Source organism: Macaca fascicularis, chromosome 11, assembly GCF_037993035.2.
Source record: "Macaca fascicularis isolate 582-1 chromosome 11, T2T-MFA8v1.1".
Taxonomy (NCBI): domain Eukaryota; kingdom Metazoa; phylum Chordata; class Mammalia; order Primates; family Cercopithecidae; genus Macaca; species Macaca fascicularis.
The window spans coordinates 131,145,730-131,167,075 of NC_088385.1; the positions used below are offsets into that span (position 1 = coordinate 131,145,730).

At 43.7% G+C, this 21,346-nt stretch overlaps 2 protein-coding genes across 6 annotated transcripts in view; both read left to right on the forward strand.

The window, feature by feature from the left end:
- ZNF664 (zinc finger protein 664) overlaps positions 1–17,047 on the forward strand; it is a 39,817-nt gene extending 22,770 nt beyond the window's left edge. For all 5 annotated transcript variants that reach the window (XM_074008335.1, XM_005572585.5, XM_005572589.5 and 2 more), the window contains exons 4-5: positions 12,982–13,045; positions 13,150–17,047. In XM_074008335.1, coding sequence (XP_073864436.1) covers positions 13,749–14,534 — 786 coding nt within the window. In that variant the 5' untranslated portion in view covers positions 12,982–13,045; positions 13,150–13,748 and the 3' untranslated portion in view covers positions 14,535–17,047. The remainder of the gene's footprint in view (positions 1–12,981; positions 13,046–13,149) is intronic.
- The window catches only part of RFLNA (refilin A), a 346,540-nt gene that overhangs the window by 22,304 nt on the left and 302,890 nt on the right, over positions 1–21,346 (forward strand). The window lies entirely within an intron of this gene.

The window sequence follows — 21,346 nt, forward strand, 5'->3', positions numbered from 1 at the left end:
GGACTCCACTTTCTGGGGCTTGGCATCTGATGACCTCTGTATACATGCTATGCCCTCCTTTTCTTTATGTGGCCACTTCACTTTGTCCTTTGGGTTTCAGCTTAAAAGCAGAGTCAACTAGAAATCTTCATTACCACGCTGAGACTACTTAGGATGCCCCTGGCTCATCAGCTGTAATGCCTCTGTCAAATCTCCGCTCACATGTGCTGGAACCGTCGCCTTCCCCTCCTCAAATGTAAACCACATAAGTGCAGAGGCCATGTCTGTTTTGTTCATCAGATCCTCCGGAGCCTAGCTTATTGCCCAACAGATGCTGGGTGCTAAATAAATGTGGAACATGTGCCTGTGTGCCTGCAGCTCTGACCCTATGCCTCAGAGGTCAGCTTCCAGGACTGTTACCTCAATAACAGCTCTCTTCCAGGTCTGTGTCAGGGTGGGTTGGCTTCTCTGTGTCACTTATCTATGTCAAATAATCAACATGTGTTAGAGGACTAGGGATATAGGGATCTTTCTATAAAACCTTTCCCATTAATTAAGGGGCCAAGAAGTTAATGTGGATCTTTTATATTTTAAGATTACTGGCCTAGTGCATCGTCTCCTGAGCCAGGGCCCTTTGATTATCTTTCTTACAGAATCTTATCCAGCCCCTGTGACACAATTGCCTGCTGTATGCGTGTGGGGAAGATAAATCACATGGTCATCTCAACTCATCGCAGTTGGTGGTGGTTATTTTTGGTAGGGAGTGGAGGCCGACATGTCATCTTCCCAGTTCTTTTTCGCTTTTATCTTTCCCAGAAAGTGTGCCCTTATGCCTTTGAGTGGCAAAATTATATACCACACATTCTGATAGCTCTGGTTCTGGGTAGGAAATTAATTTGATCTGTTGAAATTGATTTTACTGTCAGAGTCTGCTATTGCAGAGGGGGATTATGTACAGTTAGTGCTTCATAGGAAGACCTGTACTCATAATACTCCAGAAAGGTCTGTGATACTTATAGGTTTCTTAAAATCAGAACAGTTGTCTCAAAAATAAGAAAAGAGGTAATTTTCACTTGACTTTTATGACAAAGTAATTGTATAGTTATTTGAAAATGACTTTAGATTTTTCTGAGCCAGCAGTCCAAATTTTAGATAATGTATTCAAGATAAAAAAAGAAAAGCTCAGTCCAGACATCCAGAGAGGAGTGGTGTTGGGCTGAATCTTAAGTAGGACATGGACACTTCTTCCATTTGTAAAAGGAAGAAAGGGCTAGAGTTGGGCAGCACATGTACAATGATAGTTTGACTGAAATTAGAGGGAGTTCTCTGATGGGTTCTGCCTTCTCTGTGTGGCATTTGGTTTCAAGAGCAGAGCTAGTTGCAGGTCAGACATAGATTGAACATGGCGAAGGGGGCAGTAGCCACATAGCAACTTGGGGTGAGGTAACACAAGCGTTCCTGAGGCTTGGAAGATCCAGCTGAGGGTATCACTATGAAGACCTTGGTGGTCTACAATTCTGTCAGCATGTGAAGGTAGAGATTTGGATTGGGATAGGGGATGATTTCCTTTAGAAGGAAGGCCTGTTTGTCCTTTGATGATTCTCATTTGGCAAAAACTCAGTTTTGCAGAAACTTAGCTATCTGCCTTCCCCATGCAGTGCCTGAGGAACTAAGCCCTGGGCCAAATCCATGCCCACTCTCAGTGCTGCTGGCAGTCCCCCTACGTTTCCCAGGTCATGCCATTCTCCTGCCCTCCAGACAACCATCTCACACCACCTCAAACCACCACACCTGTTCTCCTCAAACCTCCAGGCTCCCCATTGCCCTCTCCTCAGCAGATGACCTTGCTTCCTGCTTCCTAGCAGCCAGGGACTCTTAGTTTCTACTTAAACACACACACCACTTCCTGCCTTCACCTGTTCACGGAGGCGCGTCTTTCCCCTCTCCAGGGCTCATTCCTCTCGTGGAGCTTTGGATCCCATCTCCATTGGCCCTTTCTGTTATTTCTTTTCTCTCCCATAGTTTCAGTCTTTCCTTTGCATTGGAATTCAAGATAAAAAAAGAAAAGCTCAGTCTCATTTTTATTTCTTCCCTGAACTTTTCCTTGAAGTCTAACATGCAGATTATAAATAGAGCTACAGTGTGATGAATTTTCACAGCTGTGAGATGAGCACACCTGTGTGCACCAATGCCCAGATAAAGACAGCACATGACAACAATCCCTAGAAATTCCCTCGTACATCTTTCCAGTCATTAGCCCCTCTGTCTCCTCTGTTGCGTAACAGCATCAATTGATTTGCTTGTTTTTCAACTTTATGTAAGCAGAATCAATCAGTATGTGCTCTTCTACTTGGCTTCTTTCAAACGGAGTCATTAAATGTTGGTCTCCCATAGTAAGGTCCCAGGGCCCTCTTCCCTTTTCATCCTTTCTTGGTAGGCAGTGTTATTCCCTCCCCCTGTTTAAGTTACCATCTAAATGTTAATGGCTCACACATGTATACCTTATAAAGTCCTGATTTCTTTTCTCAGTGTCAGTTCCATCCATCCAGCTGCTGTCCTTGACATCCACTTTCGGATATCACGAGCATGTCTAAAATGGAAATCACAATCTTTGTCCTCAAACCTTGGTCTTTCTAGAGTTTTCTGTCTTACTGAATGGCTCCATCTCTATCCAGTTATTCAGGTAAAAGACCTAGGAGTCATCCTTGGCATTTCCTTGTCCCTCACCCATTGTATTGAAACTGTCACCAAGTCTAATGGATTTTTCTCTCATCTCCACCATTGCTTTAGTCCAGATTTTGATCAGTTTCCAACCCAAATGACTAAGATGATCCCCTACCGTGTTTACCCCCAGATGCTCTCGCTTTCTACCCATTCATTAATTTCTGTATTTTAGCTACAGTTTTCTATGTAAAGTGGAAATCTGATGTTACTACCAAATTTTAAGACAAAAACTAACCACTGTGGAGGCTTCCACTGCTATGAACATAAAAATCATGATGCCTAGCTTCTCCCCTCTCGTCTGGCACTGAGCATCTCCAGCCCAGCTGGCCCTGTTCTGTCCCATGCTTGCCTCCTGCCCCTCACCATGGTCCTCCACGCGTGCCTTTCCCTCAGGTCGTGTATCTTCTCTTCACCCTGCAGAGGCCTCCTCTAGATCTGAGCTCAGCCATCAGTTCAAAGTGGTCTCCCCTGACCAGGTCAACCTCACTTCCAGCCCATTCCGAGGTGCTCAGAGCACTGTGCAGGGCTGCTTTGAAGCGTTTCATATAGATTTATTTGACATTTCCTTGTGGACACCTTTGATGAATGTTGTCTCCCCACTAGACTGTGGCTTGCACTCGAGAAGGGACTGGCTATGATTCTGCACTGCTGAAGGCACAGAGGCTGACATAGGTTAGACACTCAGTAAACATTTGGTGCTTGAATGACTGGGAGACAGAGAGATGTAGGAGTTTCAGAGATTCACAAATTCATAAATTCTCTGCAGTTTCTGCTGATCAAGGAACTTGCATTCAAGAGAGCAGGGAGAAGAGCACAACAAAGGAAGCATGTGCAAAAATGAGCACAATAATTCCAGGCAGTAAGTGGTAATGTTCTGTACAAAAATTAAGAAGAAAGGTGATCAGAAAGGTGTGAGGGCAGAGAGGTAAGTCAGCTGAAACTGACAAGCCCAGGAGCTGCTTTCTGGGCATATAGCACATGTGCTGAGGCCTGGGTGTTGAGTAGATGCCAGCTCCCTGAGGACCAGGAAGAAGCTGGGCAGGGGGCTTATGTGAAGGTACTGAGGGCACATGAGGCTGGCAAGCTTGAAGACTAGAAAGGAGATGAGGGAGGCTGGTGTGTGGTTTGCAGAGAGTGCGGGAGGTGAGGTTGGAAAGAGGAGGTGGCTGGGCCACCTCCAGCTTGTGAGCCAGCGAGAGGATGTGCGTTCTAAAGAGCAATGGAAGGATTAAGCAGGGCAGTGACGTTCTCTAACTTACGTTTTTAAAAGATGAGGGTGACTACTGGTAGAGGTCCAGTTGTGGAGGAGCAAGAATGAAAGCCAGAGAGACCCATGGTTGAGAGGCTGTTGAAATATTGCAGGCAGGAGGTGACCGTGGCCTGCACAGGGTGGAGCTTGTAGTGGCCATGGAGAGATGTGAGGGCAGGGCTGGGTTATGTTGTGGAGAGGAGGTAGAGTGTGCAGTGATTTGCATTGGTGGTGCTGGAGGAAAGCAGAATTAAGGACAATGCATCTGGATGGATGTTGGTGCGCTTGACGCAGATGGGGAAGAGTGAGGAAGGAACAGTTTGAGGGGAAATTTGGTTTGGAAATGTGGTTGTAGTGCCTTTCAGCAGAGGTCATGGAGCAGTCCAGGGCTGGAGATAAAACCGGGAGCCAACATCAAGAGAGTATTTTAGATCACATGACTGGTGAGATTACTTAGAGGGTATAGATTCAGAAAAGAAGTGGTCCCAAGCAGGAACCCTGAAGCACCCCAGGATTTAGAATTTGAACAGAAGAGAGGTCAGCAGTAAAAGAAACAAGGAGTGGCTAGTGAGGGGCAGGGACGGGCCAGCTAAGAAAGCAGGTGTTTCCAGCCCTGTCTTGGGGCCCTGTCCTGACGGAGGCAGGACATGTTGGGAAAGAAACATGTTTTCAGTGGCATGTTGGGAAAGAAACCTGCCTGCAGGGGCAGGGGACAGCATGAGGATAGCAGGGGTGGGGCTGTGAGATCCAAAACAATTTTAAGGAGGAAGATACAGAACATGTTTGTATGAGAATGGTCCTATAGCTGGGATGGAATTGACAGTGGCAACGAGAGGGAATAGTTATAGGATCCCATTTGGAGAAGGCCCAGGAAGTGTACTTATGGGCACAAGTGGAAGGGCTGGTCTTTCCCAGCAACAGGGCAACCCCTGTTTTAGTAGGAAGTGTGAATACAGGTGGCCTAGTGGATTTGCAGTGAGAAAATGAAGGGCTTGCCATCTAATTGCTTCTTTTTTTTTGAGACAGAGTCTCGCTCTGTCGCCCAGGCTGGAGTGCAGTGGCATGATCTCGGCTCATTGCAACCTCTGCCTCCCGGGTTCAAGCGATTCTCCTGCCTTAGCCTCTGGAATAGCTGGGATTACAGGCCCATGCCACCATACCCGGCTACTTTTTCTATTTTTAGTAGCAACGGGGTTTCACCATGTTGGTCAGGCTGGTCTCGAACACCTGACATCGTGATCCACCTGCCTTGGCCTCCCAAAGTGACGGGATTATAGGCGTGAGCCACTGTGCCCAGCCTGCTTCTGTTGTCTTAATCAGAAGCAGGCTCTTGGCAGGTTATCAGCCACGAGTGAGGGAGTCAGAGGGAAGATGGGAGATTTGAGGAGAAAGGGGAATGATGAAGTAGCAATTTAAAGTATTGGGAAAATGTGTGTACTGAAGACTTTTGGAAGAATTAAGGGCCACTCCAGTGCCCATTTGAAATGTATGGTCATGAGTTAAATAAACCTGGCATTATTCAGCCACTTGGGTGCCTGCATGGATAGGTGGAGAGTTGGGTTTGAGTAAGGTGCGGTGTCACTGAGAGTAGGTGGGGCCAGAGAGTTCTGCTGAGCGCAGAGAGAAGCTATGGACAACAGACAGGGAACAAAGGGTCAGGCCACTGGGTGCAAGTCTGCTGCATGAAGTTCCTTGAGCCAGTTAGCTGGAAGGGGAGGGAGCACCCAGTGTCCAAGAATGGGTTGCTCAACACAGATTTGGGAGGGAGCACAGTTTCTGGGGGTGATAGAGCTAGAGTGTGGCCATGGAAACAGTAATGATGACAGAAGAGAGAGGTGAACCTGGGTGGAGGGAGGGCATAAAGGACCCAAGTCAGCATGGAAGCCAGGAAGTAAAGACAAAGGACAAAGATTGAAAGAGGACTGGAGGTCCTGAGGGAGCAAAGAAAAGGTCCCATAGGATTAACAGAGCAGAAAGCTGGAATAGGATGTTTTGGTTAAAGGCTAGAGTTTCACTCAAGATGGACAGATTGCTTACAGACTTCTGAGTGAAAACTGTTGAGCCGTATAATGATATGGCTGGACTTGCATAGGTTAGTGTTGTCAGTGGAGGTGGAGGCAATGTTTATTTAGCTCTGTAATCTAGAACACCGTTGTATTCTTTCTGATGGCTTAAGGTCGTTCATACAGGGATTTTCTAAGCCAGGGGTCCCCAACCTCTGGGCCACGAATGGCTACGGGTCCATGGTCTGTTAGGAACCAAGGCCACACAGCATGAGGTGAGTGGTGGGCAAGCCAGTGAAGCTTCATCTATTTATAGCCACTCCCCATTGCTTGCATTACCTCCTGAGCTCCACCTCCTGTCAGATCAGCGGAGGCATTAGATTCTCATAGGAGCGTGAACCCTGTTGTAAACTGTGCATGCGAGGGATCTAGGTTGCCCGCTCCTTATGCGAATCTAGTGCCTGATGATCTGTTACTGTCTCCCAACACTTCCAGATGGGACCACCTAGTTGCAGGAAAACAAGCTCAGGCTCCCACTGATTCTACATGATGGTAAGTTGTATAATTATTTCATTATATATTACAACGTAATAACAACAGAAATAAAGTGCACAATTTAAGCGTAATGCACTTGATTTGTCCCAAAACCATCACACCTGCCCCCAGTCTGTGGAAAAATTGTCTTCCACGAAACTGGTCCCTGCTGCCAAAAAGGTTGGGGACCACTGTTCTAAGCAAAGGCTTACTGGCTTACATTTTATTATGGAAAATTTCAAATGAACTCAAAAGTAGAGAAAAAAACAAAACGTACACCTATGGGCCTGTCACCACAGGGGTTGAACCCAGGTTCATAAACCGTGAGGTTTTTGTTGTTCTTATTTTGTCCACCCTCTCTACTTTTTTGTTCACACGAGAAGCCAGTTTATTACTTGAGTTGGGTTTTGTTGAATGACCACAAGTCACATACTGGGTGCTGGCAGTCTTACCTTAACATACAGTCAGCATTTTTGAAAACGATGTAAATATATAATACAGTTGTCTATCTTTTAGTTTCCAAAGTTTGTTACTTCACATTTTGATTGATAATTTATAAAATGTGTGTGTGTGTGTGTGTGTGTGTGAGAGAGAGAGAGAGAGAGAGAGAGAGAGAGAGAGAGACAGATAGTCCAGCATGTCTGTATTATCCTCATTATATAGAAAGAAAATAGATGCAAAGTAGTGTTAGGTGATATGTTGGCCTGAAGTTCCAAGATTAAGTGGGAATACATTTTAAAGTTCCGTCTTTCCTGTTCTCTCCTCTTGGTTGAACTTCATTCATACAGCATCTGCCCTCCGTCTCACATCTCCTGTCTTTCTAAAGACATCACTGGCCCATCCCCACAACAAGCTGTCTCCATGCCAGCCCCAAGTGCTCGCAAGACATTATCCTGTACCTCCCTGGCACTGGGCGCTGCACCAGTGTGCCCTTCTGCACACCTCTTTCTTTACCAGCCTGGCAGTGGGATGTTAGTTGCTGGGTGGCGCTATTCTCTTCCTCAGTTGGTGGTGACAGCTGGGTCCCTGTGCCTCTGTAGTTCTTGCATGGAAGTCATAGCCTCGAGCAGAGCAGCACAGATGAGGCACTTGGCCTGCTGCTCAGTAGTCGGCATCTGCTGGCTGAACACTGTGGACATAGTCTGATGTCAAGGCTGAATGGCGCTAATTCCTTTAGGAGTGTAACTGGATTTTTCTCTCCTGCCCAATCAAGGTGATTAGTCTTTATTTCATATCCAGCCTGTGTTGAATATAATCCAGTTCAGAGTCCACTTTGTGGAACATCGGTTGTAGCTCACCAGCCTCTACCTCCACATAAATAGTTGGCGTTCCTCTGATGCTCTGATCACCCCATTAGGGCTGCTGTGGCCGACTCCTGCAGCCTCGGCCCTACATTGGAGTGGTAGTCTCCCTTACATGCAGCGGGTTTGCCTCTTCTGCCACTAGAGTGAGGAACTTTTGGTCTGAGCAGCCCTCAAGGGAAACCAACTTCATTCTCCCAGCCTGTTAGTCCTGTACCCCCATCTTCAGGTTCCCCTTTCTTATGCTGTGGCCCAGAGCATGTATTCTCTCAGGATATGGTTTCCTTGTATTTAAGACTTAGTTTTTGACTTTCTTGAATCTCAGCATCAGTTCTTTATAAGCTAGTTGCCCTCAGTTTTAATTGTACTGAGATATTAGTACTGATTCAGTATTCTGTGGTATCACAAACTACAGGGAGAGAGGAAAGGCTCCTTTTCATGGAAGGTGAGGATTTGAGGTAGATGGGCTAAATTTTAAGCTTTCATTTTCTTGGTTTTCAGCTGCACTGTCATTTTGCTGTTTGAGTTCTCCTCCAGTGTGGGTCGAGTGCACAGAATGCTGGGGGCATTCCTGAGCTCGCAGGTGCAGGCTCTTAGTTTGTCCTTGGCAGTGACAGGCTTCCTCCTCAGGTCAGAAAGAGGGGCTTGCAGTCACGTGGGATGTCCTCTTGAAACCCCCGGTAGGACGTTGATTATGAGACATAGGGGGAGTCTGGAGTGAGAGACAGTCTTGGGAACGTGGTGCATTCAGGATCTGTGACCTCTGTGGGGTTCCATAACCTGTATCTGCCTCTGGATTTATAGTCGCCTCTATCTGTGTGGAAGAGTTGGGCGGGGGCTGTGATAGGCGAGTCTGTACTGGAGATCCTTTCTGTGTGTTGGCCTTTCTGTTCTTTGGTTGGTCACATGGAAAATTTGCCAGAGTTTCTTTTATCTTTCTTTTTCCTACAAAATGCAGCTTACCCCTCTCATCCCCCCACTGTGCAGTGAGACTTACAGACAGGTCCAAGGACTTAATCTGGAAGGAATGGCAGTGCCTGATTCCTGAAGAACTCCAGTGGGAGGTCATGTCAGACTCCCCTGTCAGGGACCTTGGTGTTGAACTATGGCCCTTCTGAGCAGAGTTGGACTCTGCTGAAGCTAGGCTGGAGGAATGCTCTGTGGCAGCTTGATTCCTGGAGGGGGTGCTGGAAGACACCCCTGCTGGGGTTAGCTTGCGGGTGAAAGAGCAGAGCACAGTGCTGCTTCCTTTGTCCTCTGCTTGTCCCTGCCGCCACTGCCTTCTCCTGCTGTCCAGAGACCTCTTCCTGTGCGCATTCTCCTGTGCTCAGGATTGACTGGGGAAATGAGGGCTGTTTCGGGGATTATATTCATTTCAGTCACAGTTGCCCCTCTATGCGGTGGTCCTGGGATTAGTTTGCCATTGCCAGAAGAGCAGGAAAGGAATATCTTCTCAGCATTCACACATTTTTTTTAATCATGAAGATTTCAACCATACATAATATTTTACAATAGAATATTTTAGAGTAGAATATTTTAGTCATTTATCTCTCACCTGGATTCAATGGTTGCAATGATTTTTACCACATTTGCTTTGCCTGCTCTTTTTTACTTTCCCTTTTTTTTTTTTTTTTTGGTTTGCTGAAGCATTTTAAATCACACATATCAGATGACATGTCCCATCATTCCTGTTCTTCACTGTGCATCTCTAAGGCTGTAGACATTGGTTTACATAGCTACAATGACATGATCACATAGTTAACAGCATACAGTGTAATCTCATACCCCTAATCACATTTCCTTGACTGTCCCCTTTTAGCAGCTGGTTTGCTTCAGATTCCAAAGAAGGTCCTCCGATTATATCTGATTGTTATGTCTCAAGTCTCTTTTCATTTAGAGCAACTCCTCCCTCCTTACCATCTTTTTTTTTTTTTTTTCCCATGTCCTTATTGCAAAAAAAAAAAAAGGGGGGGGGGCAGTTGTCCTGTAGAGTGGCTCACCTTTTGATATTTTGCTACTTGTTTCCTAGTAGTTCCTCTGTCCCTGCAGTTCTTTCCATTAAAAATTAGCTCCAGAGGCTTGATTAGGTTTTGGTTCAGTCTTTTGGCAAGAATGTGTTCAGGGGGTGCTGGGTGCTTCCCATTGCACCACAGCAGGAGGCAGACGTGTCTGGTTGTTCCTCTTTGAGTCATGCTAAGATCGATCGATTCCTGGCTTCAGGTGGTGACAACCTGATTCTGGCAATGCCAAGTCCCGGATCAGCCTTCCAGCCCCTTTTTTCACCCATTGCTTATCATGGTCTGAATCAGGTGTTTGATGAGGAGTATGCACATATTAGCTGGTTGCTTCTTTGTCTTGAAAGAGAGTTCATACAGGAAATAGGATAGATGCTTCTCTCCTTTTAATTACCAATTTTCAGGGTAAGAAGTTGGGCCCCTAGTTAATTCCAATTTTGTTTCAGTGCCTTGGGTCTCTCCATCTCTCTAAAACAGAGTCTAGCCAAGGCCTTTCCATCTCTCTGCCTGCCTGTCTCTTTCTTCCCCATTCCCTACAGTCATTATGAGCTCCTGGGGTTTGTATATTTAATGTGTCTCACTCAATTGCCTTTCTTATTCCTTTTGATGCTCAGTTGCATAATTGGCTCTGTGTTCCTTTGGCACAGCCCTCCTGCTTTCTGGCATAACAAGATGTCCCAAGATCATTTTGTAAGTGCTACTCTGGCTTTGAACCCAGCCATTCCTCCAAGGACCCCTTTCCTCATGGTGGGGAGAGGATTTAAGGGAAGGGGCTCTAGGTGTGCTCATTGCTATCGCTTCTTATTGCTTCCAGGTCTTTTTGGTGATGGCTAAAAAGAAAAACAAAAAAGTGAATTCAAACTGATATCTCTAAGTCAAATTTTATATTACATAATTTTTTCTTAACTTTATACTTAAATCTAATTTTTCTTACATTGAATCTTGGCTAACAACTTTAACATAAACACTTATTTGTATTAACCTACTTTAAAAGACACCAGTAACAGTTAAATTGTTGAAAGAAGTGTGATTTCTTTGCAGCTTATTTGTCAAAAGAATATGTTCTAGGCATGTACAATCAGTATACTGTGCTCAAAAGGCATTTGTGGCTATGTCACCAACATGATAGGTTTATTCTCTTTATTTTATTTTAATATTCATTTAATTTTATTTTTTGACTATAGAAGCATGTTTCCAGAGTCAGAACTATATAACAGTATATTCAGAGAAGTCTTAACTGTATTCTCTCCCATAAGTAATCATTAAATTAAATTCTGGATTATCTTTCACCATGCTTATTTATTTTTTTATTTAAGATAGGGTCTTACTCTGTTGCTGAGGCTGGAGTACAGTGGCACAGTCTTGGCTCACTGTAGCCTTGAACTCCTAGGCGCAAGCCATCTTCCTGCCTCAGCCTCCTGAGTAGCTGCGACTACGGATGTGTGCCACCATGCCTGGCTAACTTTTTAATTTAACCTAATTTTTTTTGTAGAGACAGGGTCTCCCTATGTTGCCCAGGCTGGTCTCAAACTTCTGGCCTCAAGTGATCCTCCCACCTTGGCCTCCTGGCATGCTGGGATTACAGGCATGAGCCACTGTGCCAGGCCAGTGTTTATTTTATATATTACCTTCCTTTTTTGCAGAAAAGGTAGCATAGAACATATACTATTGTGTACCTTAGGTTTTTGGGTTTTTTTTTTTTTTTTAACAGTGTAACCTGGGTTCACTCCGTGTCAGTGCGCAGTGCCGTCCTCATTCCTTTTTGCCTTGTGAGGAGGTGCCATACTTGATTCAGCTAGCTCCCTATCGATGGCCTTGGGTTGCTTGCAGTTTTGCTGCCAAATACTGCCTCAGTGAATAACCGGGTATATCAGTCATTTCCTATTTTTACCAATGTGTCTTTAGGATATATTCTAGAATTATTACTAGGACAAAGGATGGATGCAAACATAATTTTTGTAGATATATGACCATTTTTGCCAAAATTTTGGGTACCTAATTGAATTTTGTAATTATAACACTTTCACCTAGAAGCAGTCCAGTTTATTTTACGTTTTTAACATTACATCTCCTCAGACACCCATGCATGTTCTCTTTGTATGGAACATCTTAAAAGCGTTATTTTAAGAAGACCTATTGATTTCATTTAGTTAATTTTAAAGTATCACTGCATATAGAATAAAAGAAATGAAAAGATTGCTAAAACATAGTCCTAAACCTTAAAAGATTTCAGAGTGAATATTTTGAGATTTATTTTCTTCTTTTATCTCCTCCTTATTCTGTTTGTTGTGTATTTTGTCCTCTGGAGGCTATCAAAAGACTGGAAATAAGGCACTAAGAAATGTACCTTTATCTGCCCCACCAGAATGAAGCAGGACATGTGTGTGGGTGCCAGAGGGTGTCCTGAAGTACTCTATAGATTCTCAGAAAATATTCGTTGAACCCCTCTCATTGCCAGGTTGTAACAGAGAGCAACGCACACAGTTCCTCCTTCATGGCACTTACATCCTAGTACAGGAGACAGGTTAAAAACCAGGGAACAAATACGATAATTACAAGTCATGTGGGCTTTAAAGGAATTAAAGGAGATGAAAACAGAGTCTAGCTGGGGCCTGTTTAGGTAGGGGAGGGCAGCTGACCCACAAAGCTCTGCACAAAGTAGGGGAGGGAGTGGTTTAAGTGCTGGGAACAGCATGTACAAAGGCCCCGAGGCAGGAAACGCTTGGGGTGTTTGAGAGCTGAAAAAGAAAGCCAGAGGCAGGAAGCATGGAGTGAAGTGGGGAGAGGGGCAGGTCAGGTGTTTGAGTTAAGGATTGGGATTTTATTTTAAGTACATCAGGAAATCATTGAAGACAAGTAGGAGAATGACATTTGATACCAACACATCATGTACTTATTCTTTCTGTAGATTAGAAGGCAAGTCACATATGATGTTTTATCTCCAAAAGCAGCAATGTTGTACCTTCTGAAGTTCAAAGTGGAGATCATTTTCATTGTTGTTCCTTTGTACAGGACAGCTGGTTTTCGTACTCACATGTAGGTCTTTTGAGGATTTCTTTTCTCTTTCAATAACGTTCCCCTTGATGTTGCTCAGATAATTACAATGAGTGGTTGTAACTGGATTATTTACTTGAGCTGTAAACAGGAGCATGATATCTACAAATTCTCTCCTTCAGACCTGCAAATCCAAGAGACACATCTCTGGAAGATAAGCGAGCTTCTTCCTCAAGACCAAAAAAGGTTTGTGTTACTGCTGTCACATTTATATAAAATTAATTTTGGAATCAATAGCAGTTTTCCGGATAGAAGCATTTTCAATTTATTTATTTACGTTTCTATTACAGGAGATGGCATGATACCCATGTAGGGAATTCCCCAAAGCAAGGCTTGCCATACCTGGACCCTGAGGAGCCTGCTTGCTGGAGAGGCTTTCGTGTCTGATGTGCAGGAGGCAGAATGCCAAACTGACTCTTCAAGGGGCGACTGCAGGGGCTCGAGACCAGCCAGCAGTATCTCATCCTTCGATACAGGGGATATACTGTACAGTCCTTTTTCTAGAAGTGAGAAGTACAACATTACTCTACAAGAGGAAGATTCTAGGGGCTCAAAAACAAAAAGGTTTGCACCTTGAGAGCCCTTTGGAATGTTGACAACTCAGGATCTAAAACAAAGTTCTATGTTAATGAGTTACAGAATACACGTGGAAGTCAATGTCACTTTATAATCAATAATAATACTGAGTGAGGAACACTATGCAGGAAGAAACCTTCCATAGAAAGACAGGCAGGGAAAAGCTTAGGCTGATCTTAAACTTACCTAATAGAGCAAGCCTGAGATAGACTGCCAAAATGGCCAAATAAGAGACTCTATGAAATAACAGTCTTGTAACTGTAGTAATTGTAAGGAAATTTTCTCCTCCAAATCACGATACCAAATAGGAAAAATGATCTACAAGTGCCCCATGTGTAGGGAATTTTTCTCTGAGAGAGCAGATCTTTTTATGCATCAGAAAATTCACACAGCTGAGAAGCCCCATAAATGTGACAAGTGTGATAAGGGTTTCTTTCATATATCAGAACTTCATATTCATTGGAGAGACCATACAGGAGAGAAGGTCTATAAATGTGATGATTGTGGTAAGGATTTTAGCACTACAACAAAACTTAATAGACATAAGAAAATCCACACAGTGGAGAAGCCCTATAAATGTTATGAGTGTGGCAAAGCCTTCAATTGGAGCTCCCATCTTCAAATTCATATGAGAGTTCATACAGGTGAGAAACCTTATGTCTGTAGTGAGTGTGGAAGGGGCTTTAGTAATAGTTCAAACCTTTGCATGCATCAGAGAGTCCACACCGGAGAGAAGCCCTTTAAATGTGAAGAGTGTGGGAAGGCCTTCAGGCACACCTCCAGCCTCTGCATGCATCAAAGAGTCCACACAGGAGAGAAACCCTATAAATGTTATGAGTGTGGGAAGGCCTTCAGTCAGAGTTCGAGCCTCTGCATCCACCAGAGAGTCCACACTGGAGAGAAACCCTATAGATGTTGTGGATGTGGGAAGGCCTTCAGTCAGAGTTCGAGCCTGTGCATCCACCAGAGAGTTCACACAGGAGAGAAACCTTTTAAATGTGATGAGTGTGGAAAGGCCTTCAGTCAGAGTACGAGCCTCTGCATCCACCAGAGAGTCCACACAAAGGAGAGAAACCATCTCAAAATATCAGTTATATAAAATGTTTTGCTAAGAGTTTAAAATCTTAAAACCCGTAAGTGCCACTAGGAAGGAAACCCTGTATATACCTACATTGACCCAAGAAATATTTACAGCAATCCCTAGCAGAACATTGTTTCTGAGGAGGCGCATGTGAGATTGATTTGTTGGTTCATGCCAAGTATGTTCCACAGCTTGACTTTGAATGTGGATCTCTGAGCGTCCGCCCAGCAGGATGGCTCTCGGGTCCCAGTCACAGATGTCGCTTCTTGGGATTCCAGCACGATGCCTCCATAGTTGAAAGACTACACAAAAAGCCACAATCATTGCCTGACCTCCTGAGTCACCTTCTATCTATGCTTTGCTTAAAAGCTATCCCAGATACTCCCCCTTGAGGAGTTCATGCCCTTCCTTCCTCTTGATTCGAGCATACTGGCATTGCGTTGGAAAACGGACAGCTCCCACTAAGATCACGTTCTGGTATTTCTGAGGTTACTTGATTTAGCCCCTACATATCTTTCCATATATCCTATTATTTCTGAACCCACTCTACCTATATGTCCTCAAAATCCCCATAAATATCCATCCCTTCCTAGATGGCATTAACTTTCATTTTAGATTTTAGGTGACTCAATACCCATTCACTTAGCCTGTCAGAAGAGTCATTGGCAGACATATATGTCCTTGAACCTTTTTTATTTGTGTGGATTCTGCTCATCACTGTCTCTGTTAGTCAGACTTATTTTCTAGTGGCTGCATCACATATTTTTCACTTGAATTTTTTTGGAAATAGCTGAATGTAAATAGCAGGGAGGAAGAAGCAAGCAAAGTGAGAGCTTTTCTTCATCCAGAATTGCCCTCTGGGCTCCTTTGGTAACAGATGGAGCTCCTTCCTAGCTAGGGAGACCGTACGAGAAGTGGATGGTAGGAGGAGTCACTAATGTTTCATCTCTATTTCTGTAATCTTGGGCAATAATGCATAGGAGTTCTCGATACCCCTTTATTGATTAGTGTGTATAAGTTCTTTTTTAGGCATGAACGTCTTTATTAATCCATCATTCTTTTCTTCAACAAATATGTATTGAACACCTCCTATATGCCAGGCACTGTGCTAGGTGCTGGGAATACCACTGATGAGACAGACAAGGTCCCTACTCTTGTGGAGTTTACTTCTGGTGGAGGAGACAGATGATAAGTAAACAAATAAATAATGTAGTTTGAGATAGTGATTAAGTGCTATGAAGAAAATAAACTAGGGTGATGATTTAGTGGTGGGGTGGGGTGGGGGTGGGGTGACATTAGCTAGCGGTCAGGGAGGCCTTTCCGCGGTGGGGCGTTGAGCTCAGGCCGGAGGAGAAGCAGCAGTCGCTGGCAGAGCGCACAGGCTGCTGTGGGGGATGAGCCGGTGCGTTTAAGGAACAGGCCAGCACTGGCATTTGCGAGCGGTGGGGAGGGGGAGAGATGATGAGGTGCTCAGTATCCTGACTTTCATAGGCCTTTTTTTGTTTGTTTTAATTTTTGCTAGATTGATATTAAAAACTCATGTGGAGGAACTCAAGGAATGTTTAGAAGACCAAAAGTCCCCAATGACAGGAACAAAAAGCAACAAATTTTTAACTTTGTTTCTCTTCTCATTCCTGTTTTCATTGATTTCCCACATGTAGTCCTTTTGCTCAGGAAGTCTTTGGGGAAATTAAGGATCTTTGAAGCTCTGAAATAGGTGATCAGGTTAGTGGTGTCTGTCAACTGTCTAAGAGGTTGGAAAGTGAACTACTCAAAATAGTCACGAAAATACTGAAAGTTTGATTTTTCTCTCCATATTTGAATTAATTTTTTCTGTTTGACTGGAAGGGGTTTTTGTATAACTAAAACCTCAGTGCATAAAGGAGATTTAAAAGGAGCACATGATTTAGTGGGTGGGCCACGAAACTAGAGATGGGATTTGGGGGTAAATTTGTCAGTATCTGGATTTTAATCCAGACATCTCTGCTAACAAGCCTTTGGTAAGTCACTTCACATACTTTTCCTCCTTTTTACAAAGAGAGGGCTGGCTTAGTTATTTGCTAAAGCCCCTTCCAGGCCTGAATTCCACAAGTACGATTTACTGTAGTGTCTTATCACTCCTTCATGTCACGATAGTGTGGAGCATTAGAGAAAAGCCTAGACTTTTAGTTGATAGAGAGCCAGTTGAAATATCATTGATAGAATTTTAGTTTTAGGAAAAATTGGTTTGATTTCTAGCTTTCTTACTATTAGGTATGTGAGCTTGGGCAAATCGCTTAATCTTTGAGTCTAGTTTTCTCTCAAAATGAGAACATTAGGCTAAATGATTTCCGAGTTTCCAGCTAGTCCTAGAGTTCTATATTTCTACATAGTTGAATTATTTTATCATGCTGTTGCTGGGGAATATGACTAACCCTTTTGAAGCTACTAATTTTGTGTCGAGCTTTAAAGTCCATAATTGTTATCTTCAGAAAATATTATTTGACCTACAGTATGTCCAAATCAATTTAATAAAATCGCTTTATAACAGGGTTCTGTGCTTGACATGTAGTTGTGTGAATTCAGTGGTCGTGTGTGGGGTATGGGTATGGGTATGGGTGTGTGGTGGGGAATTGGCTTGCACATTAAGCCCAGGGTGACCATGTAATTTATTGTCCAAACTAAGTACTTGAGAGCTAAGGGAGCGGGTGCTGTTGATACTCACATCTGGACAACAAGCCTAGAATGGGCCTTTCTCAGGTACGCCAAGGTGTGAGGACACCCTGGTCAGAGGTCACAGCCACGCAGGTAATAAATGACTCAGGTCAGGAATAATCCAACTGGAGAGAGCACAGTCCACTGAGAGGATTGCCTCAGCTTGGCTGCGGCTCTGTGTTCACGGCGGAATACAGGCGCACAGCGCTTCTAAGGAAACACCAACCTCGATTTTCATACACAATTTAATCTTAAAATGTTGGCAACTAACTCCTTTTCCTTGGGTAACCCATTTTGGTGCTTTCTGTGATCTTCCTGGTGCCCCTAGGCAGTTCCTCCAAGCCCTGCTCTGGCCCCTGCTGACTGCAGCCCACGCCCAGGAAGGCATGAAGTGCTGTCAGCTGAAGCGGAGGGGGCGCAAGTTCTGTGCGGCAGTCAGCAGTCTGACTGGCTGTGGCATCTACTAGCTTTGAGAGACAAGTCTGCATTGCGGTTCCATCACTGGGGTGGGAGCAACCCAAACTAGACCTTCTGATGGGGGTTGGGGGTGGGAGCAGGGGTAGGTCATCTGTGATGGAGTCACTCTTGGTGCCTGCTAGGATTTAGGGTGTGAGCCAAGATAAGTCCAGAATGACTGCACGGTTTCTAACTTGGAAACCTGAATAAACGGCAGATTGCCTCTCTCAGATAGGAAGAATTCTTTGCATCAGAGCCCAGCATTTCAGATAGTCTACTACATGAGAACGTGGACTTGGTTCATCAGGCCATCTCAGAAATTGAAGAGGGATTTGTGTTGTGTGAGCGTGGACATGATGCCTTCCAAGGGACCTTCCAGCTCTTAGCTCTGTTCTTAAGATTTTTGAATTATTTATCAGTCTTTATAGAATGTACTGATATTCTCAGAAATTTGAAAAACTAGGTGAATGGAAAGCAAATATCAGAAGCAGATGGAAAACATACTCAGTGGTACTAGGAAAAGATGAGAAAGGTGGATACTACTACAGGCAAGAGCCATATATAAATAACAAAGCTGAGTAAAGATCTATAGATTAGAGAGGAAAAGAGGAAAAATGATACAGCACTTGCTCTGACCATATTCATTTTCTTAATTTTTCTAAACCTCAAGTTTCTCATCTCTAAAATGGTTTTGAAAATACCTAATTCATGGAAACACTGGGAGACGTAAATAAACATGTAAAGTGCCTAGCATTTAGTGATATAACGAATTCCTATTCCCAGTTGCCTATTAAGGAAGAAAGGTCATGTTACTTGGAATCCTTTTTGTTTTGCTGAGCACTGTGGTGGGTTTGGGCATCTAACACTGGGGTAGGACCTGGAGAGGGCTGAATTGCTCCACACCATAAGAGAGAGAACTTGAATCTCCCGGGGTAGTCGGAGGTAAGAAAACAAAGGGTAGACTTGGAGTGGGAGTGGGAGAGGGTACCAGGGAACTAGTGGAGTAGGATGGTCTGGAGTTCTGAGCTCTTATGTAGGAAAACTTCGTGACCACAAGTCTTTCCCTAAGGTTAGGGGTGTTTGGCATGGTAGATTTCATATGGAAACTGGTGGAAGGGCTGAGTGCTGTATCCAGGGTGAAATGAGGCAACACATAAGTACCACACATAAATGTAGGATCCAGAAGAGGGTGCCCCTGAGAACAAGCGCCAAGGAATATGCAGAATATGCAGAAATCTTCAGGGTAGCTAAAAGATTCTACAAGCCATGGAATTAATGGAGTTTTGAGTCAAGTTTACCCAAACCCCTAAGGGGCAGGGAGGCCTGGGATATCTTTATTTCCACTCTCAATGTACATGAAGTAGAATAACTATAACCGTAAGTAAGTTGAAACTTAAGAATTACTTTTTTACCATTCTCATTTAACGTATTACAAAATACCTGAACAAATCCAGAGATCCCAAGGCCGTGTGTTTGTTTATGCCAGTAAGAACTTGGCATAAATATCAGTGGAAAATGACACTTACACCAAAGCGATTTTATTGTTCAGATTTAGGCATATGTAAATAAACTACATTTCTAGAGTAAAGTAGCACATACAGATGTTGTGTATTTTTAGGTGGATGTATGCATTTTATAGACTCTCTACCTTCCTAAATGCTGCATCTAAATATGGTTTCACTGAGAGACCAACTTTCCCTCCCCTTCTTAATTCTTTGCTGGCCCTGATCCAGGTCTTCTCTGCATCATGAATTATGGTGGGGGTGTTTTGTTTACAGAATTTTAAAACCTAGGACCTGCAGACGGCTTTTGGGGCGGTCTAGAACCTTCTTATTTGCAGAATTTTGTGTACGTGTAGGTGTATGCATTTTTCTAGGAAAGGAGGCTTATGTTTGTGACTTTAAGAGATAAAGAACACTGGCTGGCATATGGTTACTCGTGCGGGGATCTTAGGAGGCAAAAGTGGTGCCTAAGAGTTCCAGTCAGTGGAATGGATAGGAAACGATGGGTATAATAAACGGAGGGAAAAAGAACACAGCACTGTGTTGTGAAGAAAGAGGGAAAAGGACGTTGGCATAAAATAGAAGGATACGTGTGAGTGTGTCGTTACGCTGGGCCCAGTGGGTAGGCTGTGTGGCAGTTTCAGTGTCATATGCTTAAGAGAACAGTTCTGCGAACAGTGTATTAAAAGAGTATAGGTGAGGGCAGCTGGGTATTCAGAGGGGACTGGCTGGACATGGAAGGAATTGACTATCTGAATGGAAAACACTAGATCTCAACTGAGTCTGTCTTGGTTACAGAGGAGGCAGTTCTCGATGTAAAATGGGTGAGGGCCCCAGTACTGCTGTGGGTTGTATTTAGGTTCTCAAATAAACCTATTCATATTGCTCGGTGCTGTGTTCTCTCATGTCTAATTTCTATGTCCTACCTCACTTGCCTGGCATCTCTGACTGTTTAAGTTAGTCCTCTTTAGTCTTCATCCTGTCTGTCCCCAAAATGTCTTCTTTTTTTTTCACCCCTGGTATTCTTCAATCCCTGTGCACCCCCCGCTTCCCTTTCTGAGATAAGGTCAAGACCCACAGGGACTTAGTCTCAAGGGTAAGTCCTGTTTCTACAGTCTGTGGAGGATGACGGGAGAGTGTGGTAGAGCAGCAAGCCCTACTTCCTGGAGCTGTTGTCACGTTGTTAAAGTTGAAACAGGCAGTATCTGGAAAGAACTGAATCCTCTGTGTTTTGCTTGCCTCACTTGATCCAGTAAACATCAGGAGAAGAAATAAAAAAACAGGAAAGGATAAGATGGTGGGAGTAAGTTGAAGCATATTGTTAATCATAGTAAATGTGAACTGGTTAAATTCTGCTACTTACAGACATTTTCAAGTTGATTTGTGAATGTCATCACAAACGTGTATATGATGGTTATGGGAGCCCACCTAAAATAAAGGGGTGACCCAAAAGGCTGAGAGTGAAGGGGGTGGAAAAAGATCAGGAAATACTAAAAGAAAGCAACTGGTGGTAGTATTGTCAGTTTATGAAACGAATAATTTGTCAAGATAAATAGATAAATACTTTCATTGGCTCACAACATAGCTTTGAAAGATAGAACATGGTAAGAAATTAAGTAATTCCCAGTCACAACAAGATATGTTAACCCTCATCCATCAGAATTTGAAAATCAACTAGACAAAGAAGGATCTGGCTATTTAACTAGCACTATTACCAAACTTGATGTGTCCGCTGTGTGTGAACTTTGTGCAGCAGATCCTCTTGGAATGGTCATGGAAATTAACCATGCTTTGTGCCAGAAAGAAAATCTCACCAGATTCCAAAATGTAGAAATCCCACAGGTCATATTCTCCGACTATAATGTAATAAAAATTTAAGTCACTAAGAAAGAGCCAAAAGTCCTGTCCGTTTCATCCCAGGTTACAAATAAAGAGGAAATCAAGTGTAGTGGAGATGAGTGGCAGAGATGGCACTGTGGGGCACATCTTGTGGATGGGTCTGAAATGAAAAACTTTCATAGCCTTCAATTCATTTATGAGATAAGGAATGTGAAACTAAGCAGTCAAACAAGCTGGAAAAAATACTGCAGGATTTTAAAATTTTACCAAATGACTTTTGAGCCTTCATCAAGATCATCATATGCTCCTGTTCCTTTCACTTGTTAATGTACTGAGTCA